Below are 23968 nucleotides of genomic sequence, written 5' to 3'. Positions count from 1 at the left end.
GGCATATGGAGGGCTATGAAAGATAGGACTTCTAAGGTAAAAACTGATCTATGAGTTATTGGCTAGTTTCAATTCCACACTTTATCATAGACTTGCTTCATCAGCTTGGACATAGCCCTTTGCCTTTAGTTTTTCTGGCACTCTATTTGTGAGATAAAATAAATGCATCACCAAGTGCATGACGGAATTAAACTCTTAATTTTATAATCTACCAATCAGCATGGTACTCTCCTCATAGGATCTGCTTGGTATTTGAGTAGAGGTTGTATTCTTTCAACCAGAATGGGTCAAGTTACATGAGTTTTACTTATGTCCATAGTCATTAAAAAAGACGGTTATTGTATTAGTATAAGAAACCACCAGCAAACCTGTGAGCAAGCCTACACCATCACTATGTAATAATTTAACTTAATTTGGAACTCTGTATGCTACTTTTTACCTCATCTATTTGCTAGGGCACAGACTAAGACATAGAGGAGCCATGTGTACTTCTGATACAGTAGAGGAAACAAAGCAAAATATAATAGGAGGAAAACCAGAAGGGATTTTTAAATTGTTATTATTAAGCCTTTATAATCTGTTACAACTAAAGAATTAAAAAAAAAGTTGAAGAAGGTATTAATATATCTGTTTAAATCTTTTAAAAATCTTTTTGTCTGACATAAAATTTGTAGTTAAGTTCCTAGTTTAAACTGCTGTTACTCAAGGTAAATAAGAACTGTACAATACCTCGCAAAAACTCTGATGGTAGTCTTCCCTAATTGGGAGTACTTGAAAGCTTTTTTTTTTCTTTTTTTTTTTTTTTTTTTTGCATGGAAGGAACTTTGTCTCCAATCTGGTTAGAATCCTTGATTCAGTTTTAGAATTTGAATTTTTTAACAATTTTTACATTCAGTAAACAAATACTCTGAAACCTCACTTGTGGAGAGTGCTTGATCCTTAGAATATTGTACTTTTTCTAAAATCTTATTTAGATAAAAGCTATTCACCTTGAGACAATAAAACCATTTGAAAAAAAAAAAAAAGAAACAAAGGAGAGGAGATAGCTCTGACTTGCAGAAACAATCCTAGCTGACTGTTCTGGGAATGATCTTCAGAATTACCTCATTATTTATTGGTGCAGTTCACCAATTAAACAAACAGTTTTATATATAGAAACAGGGATGGGCTTAGCTTACTTTTTCAGGGTCATTTTCAGAGACCTGGACACTGAAGATGTGCAGGCTCCTATTACCCAACACAGCAGATACTCTGTGTCTGTGTGTATATGCATGTGCAAATGCGTATGTGTAGTGTTACACACTATCAGCAAAGTTAATAATGAGTGAAGGAAAGTCAGAGATTCCTGGTGGATATTAGTTGAAATTCCTCTTTTGGGATAATAATGCATGTGTTATCCCAGTCACTAGAAATATGTCAGGGATCCCTAAGGAGATGATGGGACTGGGAAAGAAAAAAAAACACTACATTTTAATATCAATAACACTTTGTGGAAAAAATTCAGATTACTTAGTATGTGATCAAACCTTCTGTCAAGTAAATATTAAAGTGAAAAAGAAAATCTTGATTATGACTTCTGCCAGCTAGCAATGTGCAATATAATGCTAATATTTAAGAAAACCCTAATTTAATGTAATAGTTATATGAACCATAATACAGGAGATATATTGGTGCAATTCAAGGCTTGGTTGAGACATCTTCACTATCTTAAAGACTCTGTGTATAGATAGTACCCTGTGCACCAAGGTTTGCATTGGACAAGCTTCAAAGTTTCTAGGTATTTTTTCATGTTTGATATGGGCAGGACTCTTCTCTTGAAAGATCTCTAGATTTTTATTGTTGGAGTATAGCTGAACGTGATCTGAATGTGTACATAGTGGCCATCTCTGTGTTAGAAGTGTCTCGTCTCCAACTAGTGGTCATAACATAATGCTTTCAGACTGCAAGCATTATAAATGTAGTATGACATTCTGCAAGTAATAGAAAAATTGAATTGGTACACTTCAGAATGCATCTGTAACAAATTGAACAAGTGGATTACATAGACTTTAGCAGTTAGAATCATGCAATAGTTTGACAAATACATGTGAATTTTTAAAGACCATAGTTCTTTCCAACACATAACAGATTTAAAAGATGAAGCAGGAACAAAGCATATCCTGACAATGGGAAGAGCTAGATAGGGGAATTTTATTAAAGAAAATTTAGACAAATGTAGGAGACATCATTTTTGCTGTTGCAGATCTCCCATGTCCTGATATAAATGATTATGCATGGAATATGTGTTTTTCAGGCTCTGAAAACTTGCCAATTGTATTACTGCAGTGTGTTAAAAGGGCCATGAGATATAAATGCCACATGAAAATTTGCAACTTCTGCTATCTATGCATAAGATTCCAAGAATTTTCTTACATGTTAAAAATGCTTTGAAATTTTTCCAGGGCTGGGATTAGTTTATAAAATCAACTGATTATAATTTTATTGTTTCTATATTTGGCCTGGTTTTAATCTGTTTGAAAAAACATCCAAGACAAAAGTGAAAATTACATGTTGCAAGGACTTCCAAGCTGCTGCTCTGTTTTCTCTACATGTCAGTTTTCCAAGTGTGATGTGCCTCAAGTCTGAGACCAAAATGAAAATGAAGTTCAGTACATTATTTATATAAGCCCCTGGATATTAAGTAATGGACAAGCCTCTAGTGGAGCCAGTCTTGCAAATAACTCAATGTTAGTTGTGCTCAAGAGATATCAAAAATTGCAGCAATATTTAAGCAGTATTTTTGAAGGCAAACAAATGGACAAGAATACCGACAGACATCATTAAGATAAGAGAAGCGAAAAAGAAATAAATTAGAAAATTCCAGAGGAAAAACAGAAGAAAGATAAAAATTGAATGGAGAATCTGAGAATAATGCAAACACATCATCATTAGAAAAAAAGTTATAAAGAAACTGCAACATGTTACTTAAGTCAGGATTAAATGATGCTGTGGGTATATGACAGACCTCCACTGCAGCTGCACATTCCTGATGCCCCCGGGCTCTGTGACATTCCATTCACCTAAGAAGATGTTCAGAAAAAGGATGATAATGTGCATGTCACACTGTGTACACTAATGGGATCCAAGTAGCTCTACACAAATAACTCAAATTAGAACAATGCTGCCTATTTTAGGGGGGCTGAAATGCAACAGTGTCAGGTTTAGGCATTATGTACCAGTTTTGCTGGGGAAACTCCTGGGTTTTGAATCACTTGGGAGATGGTTTTAAATGTGCTTGAGATTTGAATGTTAGTATGTTTCTGTTGATAATAGCTAATAGTCACTAGAGAGAGACAAACCAGAGTTATTTCAGAGTCTACAGATTTGTTTCTGTTCTTGCTAATCCAGTTATCTAGTATTCCAGTATATACTGGTAAGCTTTCTGAGTTAGGGTTGATGGAATTTTAATTCAGCGAACTATAGTTATCAAAGACAAGCTGGAGCAGTGGGGAATAGTGATTTTAAAACAAAACCTTTTTAAATTTATAGGACATATGTGATAGATTTAGTAGTGATTTTGAATATTCTACCCTCAAAAATTATAAATTTACTCTGGCATTCTTGGAAACGCTCCTGTAAAGCCCCTACCTAAAATCCTTTAATCAGTGGTTCCAGATGTGGTTGCTAGCTTAATATTTTCTGAAGCAGTGTTTAGTCTTCTTCGGACCTAGCTCATGGTAAACCTTATCAACTCATAAACAGAGACTTATGTGTGGTTTTACTTTGAGTCTCCATAAAAAAGACTATTTATTGTGATCTGCTGAACAAACTTATGTGAGAAAAATAGCCATTAAAAAAGGCAAGTCAGTTGCAAAATTTCTTTTTGCCACCTGACCAGTCTTTTCATAAACAAAAAGAAAGAGTAAAAATGAGAATAGTCTAAGTGCCATTCTGAGAGTTGAGGAAGAAGCTGGGAGCTCAAGAACAATATTGCATTGCTGAACTGTAATTCCAGTTTGGAAACAATGTCAGTTGTTTAATAACTATGGTCTATTGCTCTTTCATAGTAGATGATAAAGTTGAAGGAAAAAAGAAGTAATGCTGAGTGACAGAGAACCCTAGGAATGAAATCTCTGTTTTTATTTACAGAGGTCAGCTCTTCAAACAGAACTGTGGTAAAATGCAAGCTAAGAAACCAGTATCTCTTTACCCCAATTTAATATTCATAGGAAGACTGCTTTATAGCAATTGTGGATTAAGATAATTTTGCCATACTCTAAAAAAATCACACTGAAGTTAATATGTATGCAAGCCCATTTTGATACATTGCAGCAACATCTGTTTAGGCAACAAATCACCATAGCAGTGTAGTATTCCTGCTTACCCTTACTAAGTTCAGTAAGACTAAAGAATTTGTCTCTTGGCTAAGCATTGGTTAGCAAAGCTACTGATTATTTCTTCCTTGTTTTCAAGACTGCGTGGCTGAGAATATCTCATCCTTTTAATTACTGTGGAGAAGCTTGTAAAATACAGATCAAAACTCAAGTGAAAAACCAGCCAGCCTATTTGTATTGAAAAATCTGGGAGATGAACTCTTAACATCTTGTACTCAAAAAATGGCACTGAAGCTTTAAAACATTCAATTATTTCCTTGTACAACCTTACCAAAACATTTAGTCAGTCATGTACATTCTCTCTGTCTCTGGACATTTATAATGGAGTAAATATTTTTTTTTTCCCCAGAACCTACTGGCTGATTCCAAGAATAAAATGCAAGGGAAGATAATAGCGCTGAAGTGTTTGTTTTCTACAGGCTCCTCTTATTTAGTACCAGTTTTTCTGAGCCTTCTTTTATATATATATATATATATATATGTAATATATACAAGTTAGTTGCATTGAGTTAGTGGGGAAAAAAGTGGTTTTATTCAGTCATTATGTTACTGGTTCCCTTGAAGAGTGTCAAGCTAAAGCTAAGAAATTAACAATTTCAAATGTCAGTGTTTCATCAGTTGAAGCCACAGAGAGGACATGGTAGCTCTGAATTACCTCTCAGCTACCTTCTGGGTCAAATTTCAGTGACTCATCCCATTTTTAGTGGCTAGTGAGGGGGCGGGAAAATTTAAAGGTACTCTATTACCAAATCCTTACGTCTTTGCCACCGTTATGTACCCCATGAATCATGCAACCTTTCAAATTCATACATGTTAGAACTTGCATCTTGATTTAAAAATAAACGAACACAACTCCAGATTACAAGAGATGTACCCAATGATTACACATTACTAGCCTCACCAAACTTGCTGTTATCACAGTTATTTTAAACAGATAAATATCAGGAAAGATTTGTGGAGTTTAACTCTTTGCCCTCACCTTGTAGATGAGGGAGATTATTTCTCATGGTTTGAAGAATACACTGGAAAAAAAGAATAGACATGAGAAATATTATTGATAAATATATATATCAGTTATGTCTTATTCTTGAGTAGGTTGCTAGCCAACTGTGGAACAGGATATTAGGAATATCATTTGAAAGAGGAAGTTTTGGAAAGGATGACTATAGAAAAAAGTGGAAACTAGGAAAAAAACTGTATGCAATTGCAAATTAAGGAAAATTATTGCATATATTGCTACTGCATATATTTTCAATGCAAGAAGGTAACTCACAGTTAAGTAGATATTAAAGACTTCATATGAAAAACATAACAGGGTTTATGCATAGTTTGAGTTGATTCTGGAAATATCCAGAAATCTTCCTATTATGTCAAGGAGTTATAATTAGTGTTACAAAATCCTGGAGCAATAGTTTCTGAACATTTTTATTTATGACACTACTTGCATTTCTTAAAACCACATTGTAGAAAACAGATCAACCGAGTATTAATTTAGTTTAGGCTACCTTTGAGTAAGAGCTAAGGAGAACTTTATCCTAAAATAGTCCTTATAAAAGGATTGTAAACCTTGCTAACAGTTTATGGAGGCTGAAATAAAAATCATCAGCTGGTAAGCCCACACATGACAAGTTTCTTTAACAAACCTCAGTTACATTTCTTTATGCTGTTTGGCATATAAATAATGCATCCACTTAATTTTTTGGCAGATGTTTGCTTTTGGATTCTATTCTACAGTCATAGAATTGGAATTCTGGATGACTAAGGAAAGCTTTAGAGGCAAATATTTTGTTTTTTTTTAATTAGGTTATCTGTGGTTGTACTATCACTCTGCAAGCGAGAAAGCCTCACACAAAAATCCTCACATTTAAACTTTTGTGCTTTTAAAAAGTTACTCTTTTTACAGTACAGCTGCATATTTTATAAGCAGTGTGGATTTCTGGTCAACTGGTTTAAGTTTTGCAAGCATAAATTTGAAAGTGATCAATTCAGGTGGTACTGGAAGAGCTCTACTATGTATGTTCATGCAGAAAAAATAATTTTGAAGGTCAAGGTTGTTTTGGTTAGGAACTGCAGTCAACATGGCAAGCAAAATGACTCTCTTGCAATTGCAGCTAGAAACTGCAACTGTCACCACGAGCAGGAATAGTATCCAGATAACTTAAACATAGGAACTACAACATCATCTATCCTGTGCAAAATATATTTGCTAATATAAGCTGCATTTGCTCCTAAAAGATTTTGGTCTTATTCTAGAGGAAACCTTGTGCAGTCAAAGCCTAGGACAAACCTCAGAAAGAAGCAACTTGCTAACTTACTTTCCAATAGCTTATAAACCCTACTGGTTTCCTGTATACAGTGACCTTGAAATGTGTAGTCTTGGTCTGAGTGTAAGAAAGAATCTGAGACACTCCCAAACTGAAGGCAGTATCTTTTTTATTTAAAAAAAAAAAAAAAAAAAAGGCAAGCAAGCAAAAAAGTAAAAAAGCACCAACCTAAAATATCAAGCAATGACAAGATATAGAAAATTTCATTACTGTTGATGAAAGCAAGCTAAAGAACACCATAAGGCCAGGGAATGCATCCTAAGGATTGTCACCATTCATCCAAATATTTTGTTGCACCTGCATACAGGTAGACTCTTCAGGTTGGTTATTTCAGGGTTAAATGGTTTCAGGAGACAAGACCTCTTCGACCTTTGTTCACAATTTGTACCTACTGCCCCAGAAGGTCACACCACTAACTTTCAAGTAATCTAATACAGTAAAATGCCAAATCACAAGTAAGCAGTAACATACAATATTAATTGTGGTTGTTTTAAAGAAAAAGCCGAATTCTGCATTGCAAAAAAAAAAATTACAAAAATTTCACATATATAAACAAAATGCAATTTAGTCTAAATATTTAGCAAATATTAATTGCATTATGTGACTTTGACCTAGCGTGTAACACAAAGCTACAACTTTATAGCCTCTTCATATACCCTTCATTTTCACTTTATGCAAATCTAAACAAACAAACAAACAAAAAACACTGAGAAAGCTAAGATGCAGTACATCAAAAAAACCCAAACCCACAATTCATGTAAGAGCTTAATGATGCAAATGCATGGACAATACATGTTCTCAAATGTTGTTCAGCTCTCCTTTTCTGAATCAGGCTCTATGGACCACCCATTCAGGACAGTTATGTTCTTACTCTGTTTCTTAGCACCATTTTACAGGAATTCTCAACCCTGAACATACCTGCCCTTATTGCTCTGAATAAGCAAAACTCTCATGTAAAGATTTCTTTATATATTAAATGAAGTAAATTAGAATTATGGCAATAGAAATCCTAAGATATGGATTATAAACCACACGCTAGAAATAAAAATATTCTGATATCAATACAGCCAAATGAATAATAAGATAATTAACAAATTTTAATCTTGTTATAGATTTATTTATTACTGAAATTTGCACCTGCAGAAAAGTGTTCTCTTTGGAAATCTGTCACTGCTCAGTCCTAGACTATAAGTTAACAAATTCATAACTCACAGTTAAAATGCACAATAGACATTAAACCTGAAAGTGCACAGTACAGTTTTTACTGAACCTGAATATAGAAAAAAAAAAAATCACAATTTTCTCCTTTAATAACAGATATGATACTGATCTGTATTAGAATTATATAAATACATATGTGCAAGTCATTATAGATAAAGATTTTGTATAAGCTACTGTAAATACATTAGCATGTAATGCCACAGGACCAACCCTTTTGGCAATGTCAGTTCGTTACATAGTTGTATCAAAGTTCAGTGCAGAATGTATGTTTTTAACAATATATACACTCACAAACTATCAAAAGAAGAATAACTTTTCCCTGTTTTATGCTATATAGAATGCTAGAAGTTTTATCTTTTAGGTGACAAGAGCTTTACTAAATTAACTGACAGATGGTCTATTTAAGACATTAAACTGCAAGAGCAATAGGGCACAGAAAGAAGACAATTAGAAGAACTGTCAACACTTTTGGAAAACCTTGCTTAAAAAATTGTTGCATTTTATGAGAGGAAATATGCTCTGGTATAAAGGAATAGTGCCAATGGTATACCTAGATTTTTCACTTTCAAGTGAATGAGGTGAAAGAGCTATCAAAACTGATTAAAAATATAAAGCATCTTAAAAGTACAAGTAAGGCACGCTGAGAATTAAATTGTATTATGTCCCCACAGAATCTCTATCCAGTCTAGACCAAAGGAATGCACTTTGCAAAAATCTATCAAGACACAGCTGCACCAATTTTGGAATGTCAAAAAAGGAAATATAACTTCTAGTAAAGCAAGCAAATATAATGTAGAACACAGCATACAATTGTAGTTCACGGTGACAAAGGCTTCTGATGATGGTCTAAAATTTGTGATTGAGTCCAAGTATGTTCTTCTAAATGACCTCCTGACAAAAGACCACCCTGTGTTTCAAATAGCTCCATCACTGTCAATCACAAATTGGCAGTTTCCAGAGTGTAAGACGTTAATAAAAATGGCAAAAGCAGTGTGATATATCATGCAGCAGGTCACACACACTTATCAAAACACAGTACATTTTTAGCTTTAACAAGACATTCTAACTTTCATAAGAAAACACCTTTATCAATTAGTCTTAGCACTTAATTCTTATGGACTAGGTGAAGAACTTGATTTAGTTGGTTCAGTGATACAGAATTGGTTAAAGTGCTGTAGAAAGAATAAAAATAATTTGCATTTCTCTATTAAAACCGTCTTTTATTCCTCTTGAAACTTTCCTTTAGTAATCATTAACTCAGATGTTAAAACTGATGGAACAGCATTAGCAAGAAACAGCTGGTTATCTTGAAATTCTGTAACAAATGTCCTTTATGTACTTTGCCAAAGAAAAATTATCCGTGCCCTATGCTGAACAATCTCATTAGTCATCTTTTGCTTTTTCCTTTAGATATTGCCTCTCCATAGGTCAGGTGAATAAAGTCAAAGAGTTGTGTGGCATTGGCAGCATTACCCAAAATTCTGCAGAGTTCCTCCTTTGACAGTGTCACTAGCTCTGCAATGCTTTTAACGTGGTTCATCAAGGCACGGCAATTTTTTGCATTAATACCCGGCATTTTTAATAGAAAGTCCTGAGGACCAGGGTTATACTTGTCTGACTCGGGAAGAATCTCAGAATCCGCTGTGACAGCCATTGCTGTTTCTGCGTCAGGTTGGGGATGGTTTTGTTTTAACTCTTCAAACAGTTCAGCAGTAGCATGGGGAGAGGGACACCACAGGATACGTAACTTTGGGAAGTGGAGTGTAAGAAGGGTTAGTTTAGAAGTAACATCATTACTGGAAATTTCCTGATGTAGAGAGCCTTGTGGAATCAAGGAGAAAGGTTTGTTAGGATCAAATTCAATCAGGAGAATTGGTCGCTTATAGTAACGGGACATAGAAATGCATTGTGTATACAGTCTTCCATTATTTAAGGAACCAATCAGATCACTGATACTCTTCCGCTCTACACAGATATCAGGAGTTAAAATATAATCTCCAACTTCCAAAGTAACTGGCTCAATGTCAATACCACGACGATGAATCAGTGACGGAAGCTCACTACGAAATTCCCGCATATCCACTATTACAGTTTGCTGAACACTCTTCTGTTCCTGTCCACCTAAAGAGCAAAATAAATACAGTTAACCTAATACTTATGATCTCTGACTCTGGTTGTATTGTTTTCCTGTGTGCTGCTAATGCTTCTGTAATGGATGGACTTCACATCTCAAATTATACATCAAATTCAGCAGTGTAATAAATCCAGACTTGAATTTTTCACTGTTATAGAAAAAAATTAGCTTCCAAATAATATACTGTAGTTTATGGAGTATGCTCTGCAGTTTAATAGAATTATCATGCTACCTTCTAAAAGCTTTGTATATGTGACAATGAAGTACATTAAGCTGTAGATGAAAATTTATTTAAATCCATCAGGAAAATCTTTAAAAATTTGCCTGCAAAAGAAGACAATGAAGCTGATCCTTTTTATTTCCAGTTGTTTCCCACAGAAATATGGCATTCTACTGTAGGAGTTATACTTTAGCCTCTATAGATCTGTAGAAGGACATGAGGAGACTGCATCATCAAGGCCATAAAAGACATAATAGCAAAGATTAGAGAACATATGGTAAAGGAGAACACAATTACAAAAATGACAGCAAAGAAAAACGGGGCAGAACTGTAAAGATGAAAACAGAGTATACGTGTCAGGAAAGGGACAAAAATGTGGTTATAACTGCAACAAAAGAAAGACGCTTTACTGCAAAGAAAGTAGACAAAACCCACAGTCCACAGCTGTTTATGCAGGCAATCTGTTTTGCCAAGATCAAACAGCAGTGCCTTTGACTATCTCTAGACTCCAGTTTTAATTTCTCTCCACCTCCCTACAAGCAATACTAGACAGTCTCATAATCAAGAAGCTGCCTTGAAACAATCCAAATGGTATCTATCTGTCTTCATGGTAAAATACTTCTTTAAGCTGTATTTCCTTTTCTAAGAAAAACATAATTCATTGTCATTGCACAGACAGAGGCAAATGGAGTAAGGGAAATAATGCTTCTTTACCATCAAGACTGCAGCGTCAATGCGCAACGTGACTGTGACCCCAGTGCTTTGGATGGGATTTAAATGCCACAGTTAAAGGTCTTTTTCAAAGCTTAGAGCTGCAAGCTGAACTGCAGGAGCTGCTCACCTGCTTTGCGGGTGTCAGTAGAAACAGAGGCAGGTTTAGCATCTCTTAGTAGGTCTAAGTTTGTTTCATCTCTTCCTTCTCTTTCTTCAGGAATAGCCATGCTGGCCCTCTCTCTAAGGAACAACAAACAAAGCAACACTAAAAACCACCATTATGTGAAAAAAAATAGATCAAATTAATACCCTTCAACCATGTAAAATTATATATAGTGTAATACTAACTGCAAGCCTGATCAGAAATGCAATTTGCTAGGTTTTCCATATTGATGGGCTAGATGCTGTATTTTTATTTTAAATTGTTAGCACTTTTTAGCATCTGCTTCGGTTTTTGTTTGTTTGTTTGTGTTTTTTTTTTTTTTTTTTTTTAAGAACTTCTCAGGCCATGTGAAACTAAGGAACTAATGACTAGTAGTGTCAGTATAAATACTGTCTTATACAGTCTAATAAAATAATTGTTTTGTTCCCCAAAATGACATACTTCATAAAAGGCTTAGAAATATCTTACAATATATGTCACCTGCAGACAAAAACACATTTACAGAAATTAAATTCACAGACAATTAGGGAAAACCACAAGTGGTGCTGTTTAGCCTTTGAAATTTAATATTAAAACACCTAAAAATAACAAATAACCCATCAGTGTTTTTAAAAGGAAGGTTTTTTCTTTTCGTTGATTCTCAGTGGGAAAGTTCTCTTAATATCTGAAAAGCAACTGAATTAAAAGTTTATTTAAAGCCTTCACACAGTTCAGTACTTCACCATACTTAAGATGTGAGCACATAAGGATATTACATGAAACATTAATAATAAAGGTAGTAAACTAATTTTGTTACTGAATGAGTTTTCCAAAGGCCTCCTTCTCTTTTCTCAGAGCTGTGAGATAGCGCTGTTCTTCTGTTGAGCTCCCGTACATGAGGAAATAAACTCTGTAGGTTTGGAGGAGGAAAAAAAAAGAAGAAAGAGTTTAAGTTAAAGACACCCACAACCAATATTTAAGATTAGTAGCAGTAAGTGCCTGACAAGTTAGTATTTGCCTTTAAAAAGGCTACTGAAAAACCACTTTTTCTGTAAAGACGTCTTCTGTAAAGATACTTCCAAAATCATCAATAAAAATTCTTACATCCAGCATTCTCTCTTTTCCCAGTGGCAGATACACTTACTGGAATTCTGGGATTCAACCCGGGTGGATTCGGATTGCAGTCAGCCATTCAGTAAAGACACAAAGCAAGTATAATGGGGAAATTACTTTCTCACTGCTTTTAAAATCTTCCCAGTAGAATATATATAACAAACTAAAATATCTGCAGTCATCCTGGGTTAGGAAAAAACACCATCTAAGATTTTAAAATTATGTATTTGTACAAGGAAATCGTAGGCTCTTCAAAGAGCAAGCTGTTATTTGTCTCACAGAGATGAGCATATCAACAAATGAAGTTTTATTCTGCAAATAGGGATTTATATGGAACATAAGGAATTCATTGTCTATAGCTTTTTGGCACAGTAATTTTTTTCTAATATATTTTAATTGAGGCACATTTTGACAAACCGACAGTATTTTATTCCTATTATTTTTTTCATGTGGTACATCTCCTAACCCCTGCTTGCATGACTGCATCTGATTTTCCTGGTCTGAAGCGTGGCAACATGATGCTGGAGGTAGTTACAACACGTGCTGATTAGGCAATTAAAAACAAATCGTACAAATAACACAGTAGTTATTCTCCTGCAATACACTTCTTAAATTCTGTCATTTATATCTGCACTAGAGAGTCCTTACTTGGGTATCAGGTACAGACACACTAAATACTTCCAAACTGATTTCCATTTTCATTTACGTTGCATATATATAAATCTTTGACTGGAAAATTACAACTGCTGTTAAATTTATGAAAAAAAATGTCATTAGGTGATTATAAAGTATAAAGCATTATAATTCAAAAGGTAATGATTTCATATGCCAATAAATTGTTTCAACGGTAGTAAGTAAAGTCTGTTTATTTTAAGACTTAAGAAAATGCTGTAAGTTATTTTCAGAGAGGCAGAGCTATTACCACAGTTTACTGTATTCAAGAAATGCTGTATCAGGCAGCCATATAAATGAAGATAATGCAGAAACTTGGCCTATTAAATTTTAAGTTTTCTGTATTTTTAATTAGTCTGAAACACTTATAAAAGTGAGTTTTTCAATTTACAAGTGTATCGAATATATGTTTACACAATGAGGAAATCTGTCCGCCAACACCAGAACTGAGCATAACTGCAAATACTTATTTTCTTTATTGCATTTTCTTTTACTTGTTTTTCTGTTAGTTTCTGAATTACTGGTCTTCAGCATGACCAGACATCAGGAAATGAGAAAATCAATTAAATCCAAACTGAAGCTTATTGTGTGAAAATCATACCTATAGAGACAGTTTAAAATGAGACTACAGCACATCAAAATGGATCTATTGCTGCCAAGATCATCAAAGCAGAGGTCTTGTAGAAGATGGAATAAACTTTTTTTTTTATCTAATAGGTACGTTTCTGCTGTTAAGGCACTAAATACCTGCTGGGAAGTAAAAATTATCTTTTGGTTACATCAGACATTATGCTTTTGTCTAAAATTTAGAAGAGGGCTAACCAGGAATTAAAAGGTAGCTAAAGAAAAATCACTAGATGCACATTATGCCTTGACTGCTGGAAGTACACTTTTTGTTTTTTCTTTTAAACTAAAATTACTCTGACCAAGTCAACTTGCCTCAAAGGCTTCCCAGGCCTGCTTGCCTTGTAGATTTCCAGCTGCCGAACAAAAGTTAGTTCTGCATCATACAATACAACGTATCTTGGTTCTACTTCATGCAGTACCCGAGTGAGCGCATAGGGATCACTGCAACCCTGCAATGGGTGAATAATGGTAAGCGGGTTCTTGAAAATACCGTAGTAACAATCTGAGGGTAAATTCACATGGAAATCTTCAGGAATGGTTTCTTCAATACCGCTTTCTTGGCTACTGCTTAATTCTTTGTTATCTTCTACTTCTAACTCCTCTCTCTTTTCCTCCTCAGTTTTCCCTATCATTTGGATTATAGTCCGGTCTTGCTGCTTCTTGTGTTTATTTTGTTTTGAAGAAGCTGTGAGTTTGGCTTTTTTGGCTTGAGGCCCTGTGTCTGGTCTGGCCTTTCCTTTGGACGTGATGGTTTTTCTGTCCTTAATCCACATTTCTCCAGCTTTCTCATCCTTTCCAAAGGTTTTGTTATACAGTCTTGTTAAAAAAGCTTCTGCTCCAGCAATAATATACTCCCTGAGCTGTGCACAAGCTCGGTCATCACTGGCACAAATAAGTACTTGCCCTGCAGTCAAGAAACAATATGATGTTTATAATCTGTTACACTGTACTTCTTATCCAGCTACAAGACATCTCTTGAGCAAACTGTTTTTAGTGTTACTAAAAGGTTGCCTGCCAAATGCCTTTACATTTGATTGTCATTGTTACTCTGGACTTTCAGGGAGACCAAATTGCATAACACTTTGTACCAAACAAGATTAGAGAAGGTTAATGGAAGTTCAGCATTCCTTACTCTTACACCATCTATATTAGTGAGGCTTTCCTTTTGACCACCTGAAATGAGGCAGATGTAGCATGCATTGAAACATACTTGGACAACTACTTTTTCTTTTTTTTTTTTTAAACATGGAATAAGAGAACTTCATTTAGACCATTCTAATTTTCAGCCTTTGTCAGCTGTGTTAAGGAGTCTAAAAAAAATACATGTTTCACACAGTACTATTGACATTTGTGGGCCTTGAATAACAATTCTCCACAAGCTGACTCAGATAAACTCCTACAAAACTAGGCAAGAGAGCCAGTTCTTATCCAGAGTCAGAACACTGTGGGTGGGAGAAGAGAGCACTTTTTTACCCTTACTATTTCCTAAAATAAAACTTGGTAAAATTTAAGGGGATGAAAAGCCCTAAAATAGAAAAGTCAGCAAAGCAATTAGTTAGAAACACACTTGCCTTATACTCTCTGCCCCATTTAGGTGCATCTTCTGGAGAAGTCATTTTTCAGGTGCATAAGAAGAATTTGTGAGATGGAAGGGGCATAAGACAGAACACCTATTTTTTTTTGAACCCAAACTTGAGAAATGGTACCTCAATTATTGTAAATTTCCATGTCATTAGTTTTATTGTTTGAGACTAAGTTATCAGTACAATATTGAAATATAAGTTAAAATATTTTTTCGTAATAATACAGGTTCTTTCCTAAACAATGTTGCATAGCAACCAACAGCATTTCCCTTTTAGAGCAAGAACTATGTAGAAGTTTATGGACATATGTATAGAAACTCCTCAAGTCTACAAATAATTAAACGTAAAACTAGTTCTTTAATAAAACTATGGTAAAGAGTTAGGCTCCTTCTCTCAAAAGTCAAGTAGAAGTAAAAACTAGCTGTACTGAAAATTTACATCATTTAGTATTCTCTTACCTGGGCCACCAAGGTCTTCACTGTTCCTATTCTCATTTTCAATCTCTTTCAATACTTCACTCAAAGCTTCCCATTTTGGGTTACTTTCTAGAACTAATTCCCTTTTCAGTTCTGAAACAAAGAAAGTTTGAACACAGCAGCTCTTACAGTCAAAATATCCTTCAGAACTTTAAATTAGTGGTTAGATGTCAATAGTGTGATGGTTGTTGGCAAATAAAATACTCAACAGCCTACATACACAACTTGTGCTAATGGGTTGGAGAACGCTCTTACAGAAATTTAAAAATGGCGATAGGTTCTTTAGTGATGCAAAAAGATAAAATACCCTATCATTCTTCAATTCTGAAACTCCTGGGTATATATATTTTTTTTTAATAAAATCAACAGCAGTTTCCTACCAGTTCACATAAAATAAAAAAGATCGAGCTAAACACCAATGTAACTTGAGAACAGTTCCATAACAGCTTTCCCAATGATCAGCCGAGCAAGCTTAGGATAACCCCTTCCTTCTTCGTGACTCTGTTTTATGTTATTATATACTTTTTAAACTAAGATTATGTCTCAATTTATCTCAGCTAACAGATTGAGATCTTGAGCTGGGTATGATCACGTAGAGAACCATAGCACAAGTAATATTATGCAGAACATTTGAAATCGTGTGACACTCTCAAACTTAAAATTAGGAATGATCAGTACCATTTTCCTTCTTTCCATCACTTTTTTCAGAGACTTTGCCTTTCTGATTCAGTTTCTCATCTGCAATGCGATAAACTCTAGCTCGAGCATTTACAAACATTGAAGTACTGGAGTCAAGAAATAGCCAACCTAAACAGGAAAAGAAAGCAGTAGTAGTTTGACATTTGCAATGTGTATCTGTTTCCAATAAAAGCCCCAAATCTCTCATCTGGAATACCTGTGCTACCTGCTTGCTATGTAATTACCAGCTTAATAGAAGACAGAAATGTGATGCAAATCTCACACTGTTAAGTAACAGCAGTTAAGTGGGAAGATGAAAGCATTATCTGTCAATAAAAACCTACGTCCTTATGGCTGGTTATATAAAACCTAATTAGATACCTTCATATGTTTGGGAATGTTAATTAAAAATATCAACATTTCACTATTTCATACATTAACTTGTATGGTTATTCAGTGTTTACCTGAATTCTCACCAAAAGCTTTTTCACTTGCTTTCAGTGACTCCAGGAGATGAAGGAAAGTGACACAATCATACTGAGTCAGATACAGCAGCAAAGTACGTAGTATCTTCAAATCCTGGACCAAAGATTTTGTCTTAGCTCCAAGTTGATGCCACAGAGGATCTAAATAGTGACGTATTGTCTAGAAATATAAATTGGGAAGTCCAGAATGTCAAGTGCATAGTATACTAACCAAGGTAAGAATGCACTTTTTCATTTACAGGGGGTGCCGCTAGTTTTCCCCTAGGTTATTAAACATACCTAATTAAAGATGTGATGGTGAGGTGTTTGTTTTGATAACTTTGCAAAAGATTATTACTTAACATAATAAAGATGCCTTTATGTAAAACATTTCAACAATTTACAGATATATATTACATTATTTAATGCTTTCAGTACATATTTTCCCTTCCACATAATAATAAAATAGTGGTAAAATAAAAAAAAAAACACCTTATTTTACTGGTATGGGCCTGTGCCTTTAGTAACTAGTATCATTTACTTCAGTAAATCAAAACATATTATGTCATTTAATTTTCAAAATAAGAGGAGTACCACACAGATGTGCGACCTACAGAGCACAAGAAAAAAACCCTCCAAATATTTAAAGTACAGAAGGCCTTACATCAAGATTAAATCACACGTAACAAATAACCATGCTTCACTGTGATGCATATGATTTTACCCTACAGAAAGCCTATGTATGCTAAACATTGCAGATCTGCCAAAAATTACAATGCACACACAATTAATGACATATATAATGATTAAAAGATGCAACAGATGCATGCATGTGCATATTATGTATTATATACAGTGCTTCTCTTAATAGAGAAAATAGAAAATAGAAGCAGGAAATTCAAGAGGAAAAAAGGTGTGGGGTGTGTGGAAATAACTGCATACAAATCTCTAAAGTATTCTGAGCTGAAATTGCAGACATCTTAATAATAATAATAAGCCAACCATGAATCAGGATGTTCTTACTGTAACATCATTATTACAGATTAACACAGTTTCTCTCCTTGTACCAGTAATAAACATGTCATGGGAGAATACTCAGTTGCTGCTGGTTATTTACTTTACAAATAATATGTTTTTTGCATGGCAGACAGTCTGACAGATCTACATCCAGTTAGACACAACAAAACAATCAAAATGGTTACCTTGTCAAAAGGTTTAGCAATAGCATTTTCTAAAGATAGATCTTCTACTTCAAGAGCTGGATTATAACGTTTGAGTTCTCTCAGACATGCATTCAAAATGTCCAGGATTGAAGTCTGGATAGCAAGCATAGCAGGGGTCATTGACACATATAGTTCCACCACTTCAGGTTTATGCTTCTCTAAAGATGAGTTCACTGCTACATGAAATCTAAGAAGAAAACAGCTTTGCTAAGATTTACATGGATGGTTTGCTTGAGCTACAATTATTCAGAAGTTCATATAAACTACAATTACAATTGTTTTAAACATAAGTAAGTTAATTGCAAAATAAACCAGTTTTTGCTGACATGAAGACTGCAATCTTATGAACAGCCTCAGAAAACCATCTATTCCACAATTATGACTGTAGTCATTCTAGTCATGCAAACCTATAGTGCTGGTGAATGATCCATGGAAAATTACTGTGCTAGATTCTACATCATTATTACACATAGCAAATATTGAAGTAAAACAAAAAAATCTCATAGGGGAGAAGCTGGAATGGGTTCATAAATCCTTTGGAATCACATGGATCCACTAGCAGATTCTGTGATGCTCCCAGCTTCTGATTATAAGCAGCAGGTCCCTGTTACAGCCAATCTGGCAGTACAGGTACACAGATGCTAGCTCATTTTTACTCACAGAATGCTGCATCTGCAGACCTCTGGAACTCAACGGGCACTTCCCTTACTGCATGCTGCACCCCCACGTCTTTCCCTGGTTCAGAAGCCGAGGAAGGGAGAGCTTCTATTCAACCTTTCCTGTCCTGGTTATGCCCATTTCTACTTCTTTGTGATACTCAAAGAAAGACTGTTAAAGAGTTTACAATGCAGAGTAACAGAATATTATGATGGAGTGAAACACATTCTACGTTGGACTAAAGGAAGGGGCAGACCTCCTGCCCAAGGCAAGAGCATGGAATGGGTAATCAGCAATAGCACCCAGATCCATTTCGGGCTCTGCTCCTGAAAGACTTAATGCATGTCACAAACTTGGCAATTTGGTTTCTACTGGTCATCAAGAAATATTCTTCATATACAACATACATGTAAAAGAAGTTTAAAAAAAATCTGACATGCAGAAAGAGATCCATGAAGTTTCATCACAGTTAGAAACAAATACCTCCAAGAACTGCAGAACCAAGAGACTGTATTCCTGTTACATCACGGCTTAAACTGTTTAGTAACTGGAGTTTTTCTTAAACTATTAAGAATGTCACTTGTTGCTGTGATTTCTATTGGCTAAAAGGACAGCTATACCATAAGGTTCAGCCCCTTATTAATTTAATTTGGGTCTGTTTTCAAAAATAGTTACAGAAATTTAGCATCTTTAAGGCCACTTACTCTGTCAAAAATTGAATGAAGTTTGTTTGGGAATACAAGAGGGAACACAGATTAGCAGTGTGACTTGCATACGTCTCATTTTCTTAGGAACCCACTGTAACATCCTTAATCTTTTTTTTTTAAGTTTAACTCTCCAATGAAGTAAAGACGTTCCTTACCTCGGCCACAGATAAAGTTTCCTGACAAAAAGATTTTTCATCACTCTTTCCACATGGCAAAAGCCAGTGTTAAATGCAACTGCATTATCTGTAAAAGCTTTAATGAAGCCTTGCTTGTTCTTCTGGCGATAAAGTCGCAAGATAAACGCTTCTTGACAGGACTCAATAATTCTGTGCGCTTTGTATACCAAAATGCCTGTCAAAATAAAAGGTTTTTCAAGTTACAAAGAAGAAAGGTCCAATTTTGTATATTTTTTTTTTCTCAAAACTTACTCTTTTAACATTTTTTTTCCTAAGAACTTAGGTCTTCTGAAGTGATGGTTGAACAAACTTTCTAGGGTTCAAACCAAGCAATTCCTCAGTTTTGGTACTGTGGAACCCCCAAATAACAGAACTGGGTTAATGATGCATCTTCAGCAAAGAAAAACCCCTTGTGCTTGAGTGGCAAGATGTACCAGCTTAGAAAATTCTTTACTCCTAAGGCAAAACTTGATCTTGAGCCTTTTAAAAGGAATAAAAGCGAATGCAAGACATAACACGCTATTACAACAAAGCTAGTTTGATATGTTCAAGATTGCGATATTTTAATTATTTTGTTAGAGAAGTTCTGGAATTACAGACTCTTCAATTATGTTTCATTGGTTCAAGTGTTCACATAATCAAAGAACTTCTGAAACCATTTATTTTGCTTTTACTCCCCCTTCTAATACTCATATTCACAGTTGAGGACCGAAAGTGCCATCAACTGCACACCACCAATTTTCTTCATTGCTATGAGTGTATTAGGAAAAAAAGATTTATAGTGCACATTTTAGTACAGATAAGTAAAACAACAGTTTAACTAGATTGAGCATTTGAGGTGATTACTTCTGGGATTTACACTTCACTCAGCCAAGACTTGTTAAAACCAAGGATTATTTTTCCTCATGCTTAATTATGTTCAATAATACATTACATTTTTTCACTCTCCCCCTAGTGAAGTGAAGCCTATGTGGTACTTTTATCTGTTCACAGCTTCCAATGGAATAATAAATGGCTTTCTGAAATGGAAGCAAAGGACATAAAACATCACAGGTTTTACCTTATACCTACATAAGCTTGCAATCTTACAGTACATTTAACTTCTATAACGAGTTTATTCAATTCAACACCCAGTCATTGATTTTAATACGCTTTTGCTTTGTAAATGAAAAAAGCATCTATAAGAAAAAGTTCCATATAACTGATAGCCATTCCACTAAAAGGTATTTTTCTATCTAGGTATTCTTACATCTCTCCTATTAAGCCAATTTTTCAAGACATAGTAATGATCATGCTCATTTATGAACATCTTCCTGTTTATCAAGATGTGACTCTGAAAGGACATTACAGGAGATACAGCATTTGTAACAGGCCAGTAAGGCTATGTGTGTATTGTAACAGCTTCCTACTTCTAGTCAGTATTTCTCTGCTTATGAAGTGAGTTCATACTGCTGTGTAAGCCTTGGTAGAAACAACTTACCACTCTTTACCTACACCAACTTGCATCAGTGTTACTACGCCATTAAATATATAATTTCTATTTGGCCAAAACCACCAGGAATAACTATTTTTTACTAAAGTGATAATTTCTTATCTTCTTTTAGCCGAATTTATGAGTTCATCAGAACACCTTACTGACTTTTTGCTATGTGAACTCCTCAAGAAACGCTACTGCAAGTTTTTGTCATACAATTTCACACACATAATATACCCTTCCAACAGAACCACGTTACCCAAGTTTTAAATGAAGCAGCAAGCCTATCAAAGCTGCTGGCACACTGACCTCTAGTGGCAATGCAAAAACTGTAACTTAGTGTCATTATAGGGCAGAACTATTTTTTAACTCTTTAGTGTATTTCTTTTTTTCATACTGCCAAAGGTGTGTTTCCTTTCTTTCATTTTTTCCCTTCTTTGGTAGGGCAGAAAGGTAGAGAGGAAGGAGTGAAGGAGAAAAAGAGAAATTAAAGTAGATTGCCCAGAAAAAGTGTTCACTTTTTTGAAACTGAGAAATACCAGAATTGACAAATCTGGTGTCCTTTGGCTCTAGCATAAAACTGTTAATCAGGAGGAACTTGTTAATGCAAAAAAATAGGTAGTGTGCATGGTTGATCAAACATGACATCTAAAAATCAGTTTTAATCATAGGCCAGTGTCCTATAGACCATAGTACACTATTTCACCAAGTATAACCAATTATTCTTTGAAAGCCAGTCTGAATTTCATGTTTCTTGTGTCAGTGGCATAGTTCAACTGCTTATTTGTTTTCCAGCCACTTATTGATATTAGAAAGCCATACAAATGCATGATCCAGTATCTAAAAATAATGTGGATGTTTTCAAATTGTATGATTAAGTAAGGCAAACATGTTTGGAACAAATAAAGCCATTTAAAAAAATTGAAGATCTACATAGTTGCTCCTTTTACCTCAGTCTATACGGAGAAAAAGGAGTAATTCTTCAACCTCAATACTGTTTAGTAGAACTGTTCATGTAACATTAAGCTTTATGTATTTTCAAACAGCACAGTCTTACCTTTATTTCATTAAACTCTTACCGGTAATGAGGTTTGCAGGAATTCTGTCAGTAAGGAAATCTACCACAAGGATTCGACTTGTTGCAAAGATGACTCCTCCTTGTGTGTAAAATTCATATCGAGTATTATTTGTAATTTCATTGGTAACGCGCCGAGGAAGATGAACAACTCCATCTGACCTCAGCTGATCAATAAAATACTCCTAAACCAAACGCAATAAAAACACAAGACATCATTGAGGTAATTGATGAAATGGATGCAAATCCCCCGTAATTATACATACTTTGTTAAGTTTGAGGAGCTGTCCATAACAAATTAGAAGCATGACAGTATAACACACTACCTAATGAATTCAGATTTATCCTGATTTTTTTCTTCTTAGGTATACTTTGTTCAGTTTCAAACTCATCCAGGTGATTTAAAAATCTATGTATCTTCAGTAGTAGCTAGACGATACTTAAGCAGATATGGGCAACTGACACTCAAAGGAGCTTGCGTTTACTTATGTTTTAATAGCTCTTTTTTCAAAGAATAGGCAATTTTAATACAGACTTATGAATAGAGAATTGGGAAGAAATCATCTTTTAGTCCACTCACCTGCTACCAAAGACAACTACAGCACGTAGGTCATATACGTCAAACTTAGTCGTATAAACTACAGCTTTGATATCTATTCAGCTACAGTCACTATAAAAAATCCCCACAACATTACCTCCCTCATGATGGGAAACGTCCCTGATACCAGGGAAAAGAAAGCGGCATTTTTTGTACAGGTAGGGACAAATCTGTCAACAAATTTCACCCCTTTCTGCTCTCGGCTACTAACAGTTTTCTGCTGTTTACAAGTTACGTACATAAGCTTATTTCAACCCGTTATTATTACTGAAACCTTATCGTGCTGCAGGAGTAGAAATTCGGACCTTGATTTGATCTGACAAATTCTCCCCCGTCAGTGCAAAGGCCAGGGCCCAGGCCCGCGCTGCCGCCGCCTGCCGCTGCCCGCCCGGCCCCGCAGCCCCTCGAGTCGCCGCTCCGCTCGGAGCCAGCGGGCAGCAGCCTCCGCCCGCCGGAGCCGCCGGCCGCCCCCGCGCTGCGCCCGCCCAACCTGCGCGGGGACGCGGGTGAGAGGGAAGGGCGGGGGGAGGGCGGTGCGACGCCGCTGCCAGGGGTCCCCTCACCTCCTCGGCGGGGCTGGTGTTCAGCACCAGCACCAGGCTGGCAGGCTCGCTGTAGAGGCGGAGGAAGCGCAGCAGCAGGCGGTCGATGCCGAGCCCGCGGGCGCAGATCACCAGCCCGTCCTGGTGGAACAGGTCCAGGAAGATCTGGCTCTCGTGCTCCAGTAGCACCGCCATAACCGCCCGCCCCGCCGCCGGAGCGGCGCATGCGCGCCAGTCCCCGAGCCCTGGCGCTGCTGGGGCGGGCATCGCCCCCTGCCGGACGCCGGCGATGCGGTCCTCCAGCGTCCCGCGCGGCGGGAGTTCCCGCCCTGAGCGCGCGGTGCCTCAGGCGAAGCTTCGGCGGGTGGAGGGCGGAGGATCCCCAGAGCCGCCAGCGTGGAAAACGAGGTGGGGAAGCGACATACCTGCCCTGCAGGCTCCTCACAGGTGCTCGTGCTGAGGCGAGGTGAAGCTACCTCTCCTTCTCGTGTGCGTGCGTGGTGTGTGCTGAGCGTATATATGAAATAGGGGTCTTTTTTATGGTAAGCTATTTGTTTTTTGTTACTAATGACTTGCACTTCTTAAGCAACAAAACCAAACTTGACTGAACTGCAGCCTGCATTCCTCACACAAGTTATCAGTACCTCAGTATTTTCCTGGTAGTTCATTTTTTACTGTCCCTACCCCAGTCAGTGCAGAAAAGGCTGTTTCCACAGGGGTGAGAGACTCTTCAGACCTACTTTCAGAAGCAGCTGAAAATGAACAGCACCCCTCA

At 36.1% G+C, this 23968-nt stretch overlaps 1 protein-coding gene and 1 long non-coding RNA gene across 4 annotated transcripts in view; one reads left to right on the top strand and one right to left on the bottom strand.

Annotated features, from left to right (window-relative positions):
- Positions 1-19533, top strand: part of LOC116959360 — a 32745-nt gene extending 13212 nt beyond the window's left edge. For 2 of the 3 annotated variants that reach the window (XR_004405800.2, XR_006165863.1), the window contains one exon: positions 16779-17050. This is a non-coding gene — a long non-coding RNA (uncharacterized LOC116959360). Of the gene's footprint in view, positions 1-16778; positions 17051-19449 lie in introns of those variants that run through there. The other variant, XR_004405799.1, reaches the window with a different exon arrangement.
- ERCC4 (ERCC excision repair 4, endonuclease catalytic subunit) lies at positions 7793-23428 on the bottom strand. The gene is made up of 11 exons (XM_032983694.1): positions 23215-23428; positions 22058-22238; positions 19484-19679; positions 17944-18151; positions 16742-16922; positions 16278-16406; positions 15582-15692; positions 13853-14444; positions 11946-12038; positions 11114-11226; positions 7793-10039 (listed from the first exon to the last, which is right to left on the bottom strand). The coding sequence occupies exons 1-11, from the start codon at positions 23386-23388 to the stop codon at positions 9306-9308; spliced, it is 2712 nt and encodes a 903-aa protein (XP_032839585.1). The 5' UTR covers positions 23389-23428; the 3' UTR covers positions 7793-9305.
- Positions 23429-23968: the final 540 nt, after the last annotated feature.

The sequence above is a fragment of the Tyto alba genome, unplaced genomic scaffold (genome assembly GCF_018691265.1).
Source record: "Tyto alba isolate M040663 unplaced genomic scaffold, T.alba_DEE_v4.0 Super-Scaffold_28, whole genome shotgun sequence".
NCBI classification, from domain to species: Eukaryota; Metazoa; Chordata; class Aves; order Strigiformes; family Tytonidae; genus Tyto; species Tyto alba.
This window is presented reverse-complemented; position numbering and strand designations above follow the sequence as displayed.